Source organism: Mustela nivalis (assembly GCF_964662115.1).
Source record: "Mustela nivalis genome assembly, chromosome: 8".
Classification (NCBI taxonomy): domain Eukaryota; kingdom Metazoa; phylum Chordata; class Mammalia; order Carnivora; family Mustelidae; genus Mustela; species Mustela nivalis.
In genome coordinates this window covers 19,313,954-19,327,360 of record NC_139027.1, presented here as the reverse complement: position 1 = coordinate 19,327,360, position 13,407 = coordinate 19,313,954, and the positions used below count along the sequence as shown (strand labels likewise).

Genomic DNA, 13,407 nt, shown 5'->3' with positions numbered 1-13,407 from the left:
TGGGGTGTGTGTGTAGAATGCTACTGTAGAAGCGTATTGGTTTTTGAAACCATGTGAGGATGAAAAGGTGCAAGGAGATTAGAAATTAAGAGAGAGTCCTGAGGAAGATCAATGTTAAAGGATTGTGGAGAATGAAAAGTCGCAGGTGGAAAGGCAGGAGGGATAGGAGAGTCTGGTGTCACGGCGCTGAACAGAGGAGTGCATCTCAGGACAGAGGTAGTGATCAACAGATATGCTAAGCAGCCAGGTAGGGTCCTTTTCCCTCTTTCCCTTTCAGATATTTGACTCTTATTAGTTATTCCTTCAAAATTCCATGTGTTGTTATCTGTTTCGCTTCTAAACTCACTTAGAGAGTTTTTGATAGTTTGGTAGGTGGGGGTACTGCATCCTCGGAATTCATCTTGTTCCCAAGGGTGAAACCGTAAGTAGCACAAGTTTGGATAATGAAGGATTTGTTGAACTTGGTCTGGGTCATCTATTCCCCTCTCATGTTGGAATGGGGGGAATTGGGCAGCTAGGGGTACTTTTGTTTCCTTTTATCCTGGTTCTTTAAAACTTGATCAGGTTCATTTTATTAAAGGATTTTTTCCTTGATTCCACATTTCCTTCACTGTTGTAGGAAGAGTTGTTTTAACTCCCTGTTGCTGCCTCTGGACCTCCTGTGGAGTGCTTAGACCCTCTCAAGTTTGATTTCTTCCCTCTTAAGTGGAATCTGAACTTGTAAAGCTAATTAAAGAGCTCCTTGTTGCAAAATACAGTGGATTTTGAGGTTTGTTATCGCAACTCCTATTGGTTTTTGACATTGTTCACCATTCCAGCCTTCTTAGAAATCTTCTGTCTTTTCTGAGGGCTCATGATCTTCTGATTTTCTTCCTGTTCTTCTCCTTAGTTATTCACTGGCTTTTCTCGTGACTCTGTGGCATTGGTGTGTTGGTTCTGTAGCATAGGCTTTCGTCATCGTGCATGTGCTCTGGGTGACCTCCTTCATTACTGCGACATTAGTTACACCAGTTGAAACTTTTAGATAGTAAGTCATATAACACTGAGACAAATCTATAAAGATTATAATATTTTACCTGTACCTGTACATTTTAAATGCAAAATAAAATCATCTAGATGATGTAGAATTTGGGGTCTGCATATCTCTGCGTATCTGGAAGGAGCTCCTAAGTGCAGGAATAATGGAAATACTGCTGTTATTTATGCTAGAGTTAAACTTGAGTCTTAGGGGCTCTCTACATTACTCCTGGTACTGAAAGTATAATTTTAATATCTTTTTTATTAGCTGGATGGAAGAATCTATGAGTAAAGAAACAGATGTATTAAGTGGACTTTATTTTTAAAGATTTTAATGATTCGTTTGTCTGAGAAAGAGAATGTGCACAAGGGGCGAGGGGGGTTGGCGTGGCAGGCAGAGATAGATGTGGGTCTTGATCCCAGGACCCTGGGATCATGGCCTGAGCCAAAGGCAGATGTTCAGTCTACTGAGCCACTCAGGCACCCTTTAAGTACACGTTAAAAACCTATTTTATAATGCTTTAATTCAGTGTGGTGTTAATTTTAATTATTCTGAGCACGGTCGCCTGGCTGGTGACTTTTGATCTTTGGTTGTGAGTTGTAGCCTCACGCTGGGCATAGGTTTTACATTAAAACAAAAAATTCTTTTGAGGACCTACTCCGATTGTCATGAAGTAGTAATAAAAACTGTTTTAGAAGTAGTTCCTTGAACAATTCCAAAGAAATGATACTTTTGTTTGATAAACACTGCCCTCCTGTGGTTAAAGTAAGCTACATGTTTTGTAAAGGTACTGTTGTCTTGTTTACATTAAACTTGCAGTAAAATAATGTAATAGGACTAGTAATACAATATATAATAGTATGTAATACTGATTTGATGGACTACACTATTTTTGCTCAGAAATCTATGTAGCCATTTTGTTTCTCCGTCTCTCACTCTTGGGTTTCTCTACTATGCGTACATTTTTTTGTCACTCTGCCTGTGCATATTTTCTTTTCTTTTTTTTTTTTTTTAAGATTTTATTTATTTATTTGACAGACAGAGATCACAAGTGGACGGAGAGGCAGGCAGAGAGAGAGAGAGAGGAGGAGGAGGAGGCAGGCTCCCCACTGAGCAGAGAGCCTGATGCAGGGCTTGATCCCAGGACCCTGGGACCACGCACGACCCGAGCGAGCCAAAGGCAGAGGCTTTAACCCACTGAGCCACCCAGGTGCCCCTGTGCATATTTTCTTATTAAAAATTAAGTGAATTCAAAGTTAGATGGAACTGAAAATATGGAAAAATATTAAGCTATCGAAGGGAGAGAAGATAAATTTAGAAGTGCTAAAACCGAAATCCAAAGAAATAATACATTATATGTTAATTAAAAAAAAAAAGAAATCAAAAGAAAAGACCAATCAGTTGTGATATGTGAAGTTAATAAAAACCTCCATGGAAAGGCAACATAATGAAAAGATGAATAATAAGCTGGAAAAAATATTTGTAAGAAATGTGACAGTAAGTTTTATTACTTATTTATTTTAAAGTTTTACTATATTGAATGTGAAGATAGAACTCTACAAATGTAATATATACTAAGTGGGCGGTGGTCATGAATAACCAGTTTGCAAGGGAGGAAATACAGTAATTCACAAAAGTATATTAAAATTCATAATAACATTCCATAAAATGTTATTCATAAAATATTTCTAATGATACCTCCCCCAAAAAAACCAAATTTACTGGTTACCTTTAGAGTATACTAGGGGAGCCAGTTAATTATTCTTAAAATCATTAAAAGAAATAAGCACTTACCCTTTTTCTGTATGAGCCGTGTGTCCTTCAGGTAACCAAATAGTAGATGGAGATAAAACATTTTTTTAGAAGGATTCTAGCTGATGAATGAAGAAGGCATAGTAGACATTATCACCATTTGTGAACACCTAAATAAAATAACAAGTCTAGGTGGTGATCAATAGTGGTTACGACAAGAGGTTGGAATGCTGGTGGGAAACTGTTGTTTGTAATATAAAATAATTTGTAGTTTATAATATGAAACTTTATAATAGTCATTTCAGAAAAAGAGACCACAGGTAATTTTGTGTGTTCTGATAGGGTGTGACAGGAAGTATACTGCCTGTCAAGTGTTTTTCCTAAAATAGAACCTGAATCTGAGCAGGCCTTTAGGTGTTAATTCTAATTTTTAGGAAATATGAGGGACACAAACCTATACAATTAGTGAAATACACAATGTGGGAAACTATATGGTGTAGTCTACCTGGTTTCTTTGTAAATAAATTGGAAGAAAAAAAGAAGTCATAAAATCAAAGAGAGTTTAAGACTTGTGTTAACCAAATGTGATGTGTAGGGATCTTTGGATACAGTTTTGAGCAAAGCAACTATGTTTTGTTTTGTTTTTAAATTTTATTTATTTGACAGAGAGGCAGGCAGAGAGAGAGGGGGAAGCAGGCTCCCTGCTGAGCAGAGAGCCCGATGTGGGGCTCAATCCCAGGACCCTGAGACCATGACCTGAGCTGGTTTCAGCTCAGGTTTTGATCTCAGGGTGGTGAGCTTGAGCCCTGTGTCAGGCCCAGAGCTCACGTCAGAGTATGCTTGGGATTCTCTCTTCCTCTCCTGCCACCCTGCTCGTGTGTGCGCGCGCGCGCTTCTTTACTCTCCTCAAATCTTTAAAAAAGAAAAACGCTTTTTTCCATGAAAATTGGGGACATGGTCTAAATTGATATTAAAGAATTATAGTTACTTTTTGAAGATTTAAATAGTATTTAAAAAAAAAAGATTTTATTTATTTATTTAACAGAGAGAGAGAGATAGAGAAAGACAGATCACAAGTAGGCAGAGAGGCAGGCAGAGAGAGGGGGAAGCAGGCTCCCATCTAAGCAGAGAGCCTGATGCGGGGCTTGATCCCAGGACCCTGAGATCAACTTTATTTTAAACAACTTTATTTTAGTTTTTATATATTTATATTTTTATTTTTTTTAAAGATTTCATTTTATTTATTTGACAGATCACAAGTAGGCAGAGAGGCAGGCAGAGAGAGAGAGGAGGAAGCAGGCTCCCTGCTGAGCAGAGAGCCCGATGTGGGGCTCGATCCCAGAACCCTGGGATCATGACCTGAGCTGAAGGCAGAGGCTTAACCCACTGAGCCACCCAGGTGCCCCTTAAAATGGTATTTTTGCTTTTTAGAGAATGAGTCTTTTTTTTTTTTTTTTTTTTGAGATATAGCTAAAAAGTATTTAGGGATACACTATTTGAGATTTGCTTCAAGATAATCCAGTTTTGTGGAGGAAAGAGGCTGATGGTATAGATGAAATAAGCTATAAGCCATGTGTTGTAATTCTTGATTGTAGTGTTCTCTTTACTTTTGTATATATTTTAAAATTTTCATAATAAAAATTAAAAATAGAGTACTTCAGTTTTTTTTTTTAAGATTTTATTAATTTATTTGCAAGAGAGAGAGAGAGCGAGCATGAGAGGAGAGAGGTCAGTGGGAGAAGCAGACTCCCTGCTGAGCAAGGGGCCCAGTGAGAGACCCGATCCCAGGATGCTGGGATTGTGACCTGAGCGAAAGGCAGATGAATAATTGACTCAGCCACCCAGGCATTTCCACAAATAATTTTTTTTTTTTTTTTAAGATTTTATTTATCTGTTTGACAGAGAGAGATCATAAGTAGGCAGACAGGCAAGCAGGGGGCAGGAAGCAGGCTCCCCACTGGCAGAGAGCTGATGCCAGGCTCGATCCCAGGACCCTGAGACCATGACCTGAGCCGAAGGCAGACTCTTAGCCATCTGAGCCACCCAGGCACCCCAACCTTTTTTTTTTCTTGAAAAGATTTTATTTATTAGTTGGGTGTAATTTTATTTATTTATTTTTTAAATTAACATACAATGTATCATTTATTTCAGGGCTACAGTTCTGTGATTCATCAGTCTTACACAACACACAGTGTTCACCACAACACATACCCTCCCCAAAAGGTTTTATTTATTTATTTGAGAGAGAGAGATAGAGCATGGGGCCAAGGGAGAAGCAGGCTCTCTGCTGAGCAGGGAGCCTGATGTAGGACCTGATCCTGGAACTTCGGGATCATGATGTGAACTAAAGGTAGAGGCTCAACTGACTTAGCCATCCAGGCTCCCTAGTACTGACTTTCCAGTTAAGATATGATATGCCATGGGCGTCTGGGTGGCCCAGTGGGTTAAAGCCTCTGCCTTCAGCTCAGGTCATGATCTCAGGGTCCTGGGATTGAGCCCCGCATTGGGCTCTCTGCTCAGCAGGGAGCCTGCTTCCTTTTCTCTCTCTCTCTCTCTCTCTCTCTCTGCTTCTTGCCTCTCTGTCTACTTGTGATCTCGCTCTGTCAAATAAGTTAATAAAATCTTAGGGCATCTGGGTGGCTCAGTGGGTTAAGCCACTGCTTTCGGTTCAGGTCATGATCTCAGGGTCCTGGGATCAAGTCCAGCACCGGGCTCTCTGCTCAGCAGGGGGTTGCTTCCCTTCCTCCCTCTCTGCCTGCCTCTCTGCCTACTTGTGATCTCTGTCAAATAAGTAAATCTTTAAAAAAAATCTGATATGCCATAGAAATTTTTTTTTTTATTTTAGAGAGTGCATGTCCAGGTCTTGGGGTGGGGGAGGGGCAGAGGGAGAGGGAAAGAATTTTGAGCAGACTTCCTGCTGAATGTAGAGCCAGACCTTAGGGGTCCGTCGAAATGACTCTGAGATCATGACGTGTGCTAAGATCACAAGGTGGATGCTTACGTGACTGAACCTCCCAGGCGGCCCTAGAAATTTTTATTTTTGATTTTTTTTTAAGTTTTTAAATTTCTTTTTAAAAACTATTTTATTTTTTTAAAGTTGTCTCTACAGTTAGTATAGTGTTCAGACTCATGACACCAAGATCAAGAGTTAAATGTACTGACTGAGTCAGTTAGCTGCCCCACCAGAGAAAGTTTTATTAATTTCCATTTTCTAGCTCTTCGGGCTGACAGAAAAGCCTCGTTATGATTAATTAAATCATAATCATTAATTAAATATTTTTGCAAATGAATGCAAGTGCCTTATTCAGTAATTTTTCACTCTTTTCTTGCAGAATAGTCTTATAGCTGGTCTTCTATATAGTTAGATAATTGTAATGTAGACAGGATTTAAAGCCTAGAGAAGTTGCACCTGGGTGGCTCAATGGGTTAAGCCTCTGCCTTCGGCTCCGGTCATGATCTCAGGGTCCTGGGATCAAGCCCTGCATTGGGCTCTCTGCTCAGCATGGAGCCTGCTTCCCCCTCTCTCCCTGCCTGCCTCTCTACCTATTTGGGATATCTCTCTCTGTTAAATAAATAAAATATTTAAAAAAAAGTCTAGAGAAATGATATGATTGTGACATCTTGGCATTTATTTTATTTTATTTTTCTTAAAGATTTTATTTATTTATTTGACAGATCATAAGTAGGCAGAGAGACAGGCAGAGAGAGAGGGAAAGCAGGCTCTCTGCTGAGCAGAGGACCCCCCCACCCCCATGGAGGGCTGGGGGCTCGATCCTAGGATCTTGAGATCATGACCTGAGCAGAGGCTTAACTCACTGAGCCACCCAGGCGCCCCAGGTCTTGCCATTTAATGTAAAATTATTTCATATTGTAAATTTTGCTTGTGTAATTGTTTGTTACTACCAGTAGGAATTAGTGTAGGGCATTGTTAATTATCTGAGATGAAAACAGTGGAAAAATCAAAAGGCAGGTAGCCTTTGTTGTTGTTGTTTCTAAATATTCAGCTTTTTAAAAAAATATTTATTTGAGAGCGAGAGAGCACAAACGCCCAAGCAGGAGGAGCTGCAGGCAGAGGGATAGGGAGAAGCAGGCTTCCCATTGAGCAGGGAGCCTGATGTGAGGTTGGATCCCAGGACCCTGGGATCATGACCTGAGCTGAAGGCAGCCGCTTAACTGACTGAGCCACCCAGGAGCCCTTCTTTGTGTTTTTCATCTCCCTTACAAACACTGGTGAAACTTGATTTTTATTTTTTATTTATTTTTAAAAAGATTTTATTTATTTATTTGACAGAGCGAGATGGCACAAGTACGGGGGACAGTGGGGAAGGAGATAGTGAGTGAGCAGGGAGCCCACTGTGGGGCTCGATCCCAGTACCCTGGGATCATGACCTGAGCCAAAGATAGATGCCTAACCATCTGAGCCACCCAGGTGTCCCCACTGGTGAAATTTTAAATGAGGGTAGTAACAGAAATGTGAACTGGGAAACAGTTTTGTTGTATAGTTATAGTTGATTAATAATAACAAAAGCCACTTTTGTTTATCAACCACTTATGGTAAGTTAAGAATACTGCAGAATGTTTTATTTCATGTTCCTGTTTATGAGAATGTTCTAATCCTCACTCTAGCAATGAAGGATCGGGGTTTAGAGTCTTTTAGTCACCTAGGATGTATTCTTCGAGCTATTAGAAGCAGGCTGTTTGACCTCTGTACCTATGCCTTGAAACATTTGAATGTTTTCCATCAATTAAAATTTTTTTTCCAGCCTAAATCCCTTACTTATGTTAATAGCTCTTACAGAGACCAAAACAGAGCCTCAGTCTATTCACTGCTGTGTGTCTGTAGGGAGAGGAGTATTTATTGTAATCACTTGATACCATTTAAGAAAATCAAGATCTCTTATTTGTGCCCTCATTTAAATTTGTATTATGTGGTTTTAGTGTTCCGGATTTCCTAATGATTAGTAACAGGGTGAAATTTAATCGCCAGGTTGAGGACTGTATCAGTTTCCCTAGAAATCCCTTCTAGTTCTTGACCAGGGCAAGCATAATGTCTGTTGCACAAAGTGGTCTTTTGTCAACTCCCGGGTTTTCAGTATGGTCTACAAAACCCTCTACATCTTCCCACTTTCCAAGAAGAACTTGCAGTTCCTTGTCGATTTCAGTGGCTTTGTGTTTCCTTTGAGCAACCAAATGAATTATTTGAAGGGAAGTTCTGTGTTGAAACTGAGTCTGCCTAGAATAGCAACTAAATACGGAGCTATACCCATACCAGTGCTTTTAATGTAGTTTTCTGCTTTGGGCAAATATGGTGTACAGTTTTACTCTTTTACTTGTTGAAAGAAAATCCATTTAGGTAGACTTGGCAAACTCAATGACTATTTTGCTTTCTGTGATGGAATAAAAACCGTGTATTTCTAGTGTTAAGACAACTCTGATATTTCTGTGATATAATTGCTAAGTTTTTTGTTTGTTATCTGTTTTTTAAGTAGGCTCTATGCCTAACATGGAGCAGAAACTCCTTACACCAAGACCAGGAGTCCCATGCTCCACTGACTGAACCAGCCAGGCACCCCGTGGTTGTTCAATTTTACACGTTTTTAAATAATTTTGTTTTTTTATTTTTTTTTATTTAAGAAAAATTTTTTAAAGATTTTATTTGTTTATTTGATACAGAGAGAGAGAGAGAGAGAGATCACAAGTAGGCAGAGAGGCAGGCAGACAAAGGGGTAAGCAGGATGCCTGCTGAGCGGAGAACCTACTGCGGGGCTCTATCCCAGGACTCTAAGATCATGACCTGAGCCGAAGTCAGACGCTTAACCCACTGAGCCACCCAGGCGCCCCAAGAATTTTATTTTTTATTCCAATTTTTATTATTTAGATGAAGTAGCTCATGACCTTATATCAGGGTCATTCATCAGAGGAAATATAAATATCTAATGATGTGAAAAATTAAACCTCATTAGTAACTAACATTTTAAAATTATGTATCTGTGTATTTTTGAAATGATACAAATGCTAGTTAAGGGTATATTGAAACTCCTATACATCTGGTGGATAGCAATTTGGTAATATTTAAAATAACTTTATGCAGCAATTCCCCTTGTTTGAAAACTTAAAAATAATCTGAAACATTTGGCATTTGTTACAGTGAAAAAAGAATCAGTAACACAATTACTGAGAATTTGCTTTTTTTTTTTCCCAGTTTTAAGCAAAGCAGCTCAAAGTAAAATATTTCCTTTAATGCTCATGGTTACTCCATAAGTTAAAGATATTCTTTTTTTTTTTTATAGATGTTCTTATTTTCATATACATTATTTACCTTCTAAGTTGAGGCTATGCTTGTAACTTCTCTGAGTCTTACTTTTCTTCCTGTGAAATTGACGTACCTTCTTCTGCTCTTTCTTGCATTGTTGTGAGGGTCAGATGAAGTAGAATGGCTATGCAATGTTTAAGGGAGAAATGTAAAAATTCTATCTGGGTAGCACAATAGGAAAATAGTCTTTATAGGAAGATAATGTTTTTTGTGGGTTCAGGTTTTGTTTTTTTATTAAGTATATCAGTCTTTTGTGTTCTTATTTGATCATCTTTTGTGTGTATATCTCTATATTAAAGCTCTTTTTGGGGGTGCCTGGATTGCTCAGTGGGTTGGGCCTCTGCCTTCGGCTTGGGTTATGGCTCAGGTTATGCTCTCCGGTCCTGGGATCACGCCCTGCATCCGACTCTGCTCAGCGGGGAGCCTGCTTCTTTCCCCCTCTGTCTCTGCCTGCCTCTCTGCCTACTTGTGATCTCTCTCTCTCTATCAAATAAATAAATAAAACCTTAAAAAAAAGCAAAAAACAAAAAAATAACCTCTTTCTTTGCTACATAAGGGGCATAAGTTGCCATTATGGAAAACAATATGGAGGTTCCTCAAAAAATTTAAAAGAGAACTACCAGTAATCTTACTTCTAGGTATATATCCAAAGAAAATGAAATCAGTATCTTTGGAGAGATATCTGCACCCTTGTATTCATTGCAGCATTATTCACAATAGCTAAGAAATGGAAATGACTTTATTTTAATTTTTATATATATTTATATATTTTTCTTAAAAAATTTGTTTATTTGACAGAGAGATTAAGAGTGCAATTAGGCAGAGCAGCAGGCTGAGGGAGAGGGAAAAGTAGGCTCTCCGTTGAGCAGGGGGCCAACATGGGGCTCTATCCCAGGACTCTGGGATCATGACCTGAGCTGAAGGCAGCTACTTATCAACTGAGCCACCAGGTGCCTCTGGAAACAACTTTAGTGTCTAACAACAGATGATGGGATAAAGAAAATTACTATATGAAAAAAAATTACTATATATATGCAATGGAATATTATTCAGCCACAAACAAAGAAGGAGATCTGCCATATGTGTGGTGGTAGCTGTATACTAAGTGAAACAAGCCAGATTAATACTGTGGATTTCCATTAAAAATCCATCCCCCCAATCATTCTCCATTGTACTTAAAGAGATATACAATAAGATAACATAACATCAAAATGTCTAATACACAATCGAGAATCTCCTGACAAATGAAGAACTAGGAAAACCTCAATAACTCGTAAGGAAAAGACAACCTACACACAATAAACCCAAGATGACAAAGATGTTGGAATTATCAGAGAATTTATTTAAAAAATTTTTTTTTTTGGTCAAGAGTATGTGCACACACATAAAAGTGGGTGGAGTGGCAGGCAGAGAATCTCGGGACTCTGGAATCACGACCCTACCTGAAGGCAGACACTTAATGACTGAGCCACCCAGGTGTCCCCAGACAAAGAATTTAAAGCAGCTGTTAAAACTGTGCTTCAGAAAGTCAAGTTTAAAATCAGTGGAGAGAGATGGGGGGAGGACGGTTTTTTAAAAGCAGGCATTTGACTTTGTTAGGTTTAGATCACAAACTTTCAACCCGTCTTCTTTGCACTAAAATTCCGATGTCTAGTTTTCAAAGCCTTTGCAGAGGGCTTTGGGTCTGTTCCATGTGTGCACCCCTAGTGGCTAATTTGGGCACGTGATAGTACGATTATGGTCAGATACACATACGCATAGTTCTGGAGTGACCCCAGGAGTGTTTCTAGATCTTCATGGTATCAGTTTTTCGAGCTCTTTTCTCTTTACAAGTTCCCTGATACTTTCTGGCTCCTAGAGACTCTCTTCCTTGTCCCATGGCTGGACAGTTGGGGCTTCATTTCTCTGTTTTACTGTATACTTCCACAACCACATTTGAGTTTGATGCCAAACAAGATGGCAGAGAAAGAAAGCCATGTGGATTCCCTTCATGCTTTTGGAAACAAAAGGATTCTGTTTTATTGGAGTTTTAGGTCCCTGTTTGGCCACTGTTGATATTATCAATGCCAGGGCTGCTGCCCTTGGCTTGTTTGGGGGCATAGGTCAAGGGGAAGAGGGAAAAACCTAGAAAACCCCATCTCCTTAGGGGCCCCCTTTATGTATACTTAGACGAAAAAGAATTCTTTTGGAGCCAATTCTGTCTGTACTTTGTTGACAGTTCTGAATTTGTACTGCCTTTGAGTCTAGGCTGAGTGGTCCCAGAGGAAACAAAACCAGAAAATTCACTCTGGGGTTAGTATGACTTAGAGTTGTGGTTTCCTTCTCCAGGGTGACTACCATTTCCAGGGTCCTTAGATAGCTGCTTCATGCCTTGTGTCCAGGTTTTTAGTTATATTCAGCCTGAGAGACAGGACAGACTATGCTTATTCCTCTTTTCTTTTTCCCCCGGCTCCAGAACATAGGTACCTTTTAATATTCCTACAACTGTATTACTCATTTGTTTTGGTTAAGAATTTATTGAGCACTCTTGGCATACTAATCTTTGCTGGAAATGTAAAGATGGATAATCTTTAAGTACTTACAGTAGATCCACAGTTAGGCATGTGATGGGGGTAGAGGCAGAAAGTAAAGAATTTCATATTACACAATAATAATTTAGTTATTAATCTTATCCTTTTGATCTATTTCTACTTCAGGACTTGACATGTGGTATGTGGCTGAAAAAGAGAAGAATCTATATTCCATTAATTTTCTGTTTTTCCTATCGTCCCAAAATAAAAAGGATAGGAAGTCTGTGGATATATATGTGCTGGAAGAAATTAATACTTAGTTTTAATAAGAATAAGAAATATAATTACATATATAATTATTGTAACTTAAAATTAAAAAATAATTTATTATTATATACTTGTTTCTCAGGTCTTAGAAAAATACCCCAATACACCCATGAGTCATAAAGAAATTCTTCAAGTTATCCAGAGAGAAGGACTAAAAGAAATCAGGTGAGTTATTTAAATTTTATTAGTGATAATTATAATACTCGATTAGTCTATTTCATCATGTAAGCAGTATACATTACTCCTGAAGATTGATTATTTAGTAATAATTGCTTTGCTAGTTTCTGATTTATTTAGTTGTTAGATCTTTTAAGTTTTCGGTAATAGCACAGTCACAAAACCACAAGTAAATTAAAAAAAAATTCTTAGCTGTGTCCAACCCATGCACTTTAATTCTTAGGAAGGCCTGGAGCCATCTTCAAGCCTTCATCTATGAGTTCAGGTTTTTGATTTAGTAAGCTTGTCACTAGCAGGTGAAAAGTACTGTCTAGTACAGGGAAAATTCTCGAGGTGGACAGTCTAGGAAGAAATAACCTTGGCCCAGAGGAATAAAGTGGAAAAGATACAAACAAAGTAGTATATATTTCAAGTAATAGTTTTATGTATAGCAAATAAAACAGCTTAGGGTCAATTAATACAGGACCAAAGATAAAACATACTTTAATTTCTAAGAGCCTTGTATTAATAATAGCACATAATAGTCACTTCAAATCAAGATCCTCTGCCATCAAGAAACCTTAAAATTACGGTCCACATACTTGGTGTTGTTAATGTGGAAATCTGGGAGATATTGTCGCTAAAAGGTGGAAAGGGTGGCAGTGCTTTAAAGCCGCTGCTAGTTGTTCTCAAGTAGGGGTGGCATTGTGTAAACGCCCTTAGGGAAGGTGTCCAGAATTTATGGGGTTATTTTTGATTTTCAGAGTGTCTGGAAAGAAGGGGAGAACTGTGGCATGTAATGTTCAAGAAACAGGGAGACTAAATGTCTTATATTGTGCTATATAGTCTTTCACTCCAAAGAATTGTTCAGTCAGATGCCAGAGTAATAGTGAGCTGTGCTGAAATATATGTAAATGGACAATAATTAGTTTTTTGATATGTAGCTATTGCATGTTCTAGATTTTAATTCTCATTTTCTTTAATACAAAATTGAGTTCTTGGCGCTTTGCTAACACAGCTAAAAAAATTTTGTTTTGACTTGTGGCCAAATGTCAGTAGGCCGGGAATAAATTAGGTTTGTTTTATTACTATGAAACAATGAAATATAAATTAGTATTATTTCATTTTATGTAATGCATCTCAGAATTTGTGTGAACATTTGTAAATTAAAACGTTAAAATGCATTTGAGGAATTAGCTTTTTTATTTATTTGACAGTCAGAGATCACAAGGAGGCAGAGAGGCAGGCAGAGACAGAGAGAGGGGAAGCAGGCTTCCTGCTGAGCAGAGAGCCCAATGTGGGGCTTGATCTCAGACCCTGGGGTTATGACC

The 13,407-nt window shown here is 38.5% G+C and overlaps 1 protein-coding gene across 2 annotated transcripts in view; it reads left to right on the top strand.

Annotated features, from left to right (window-relative positions):
- The window catches only part of ASXL2 (ASXL transcriptional regulator 2), a 134,055-nt gene that overhangs the window by 32,056 nt on the left and 88,592 nt on the right, over positions 1–13,407 (top strand). For both annotated transcript variants that reach the window (XM_082745035.1, XM_082745034.1), the window contains exon 2: positions 12,003–12,085. In XM_082745035.1, coding sequence (XP_082601161.1) covers positions 12,003–12,085 — 83 coding nt within the window. The remainder of the gene's footprint in view (positions 1–12,002; positions 12,086–13,407) is intronic.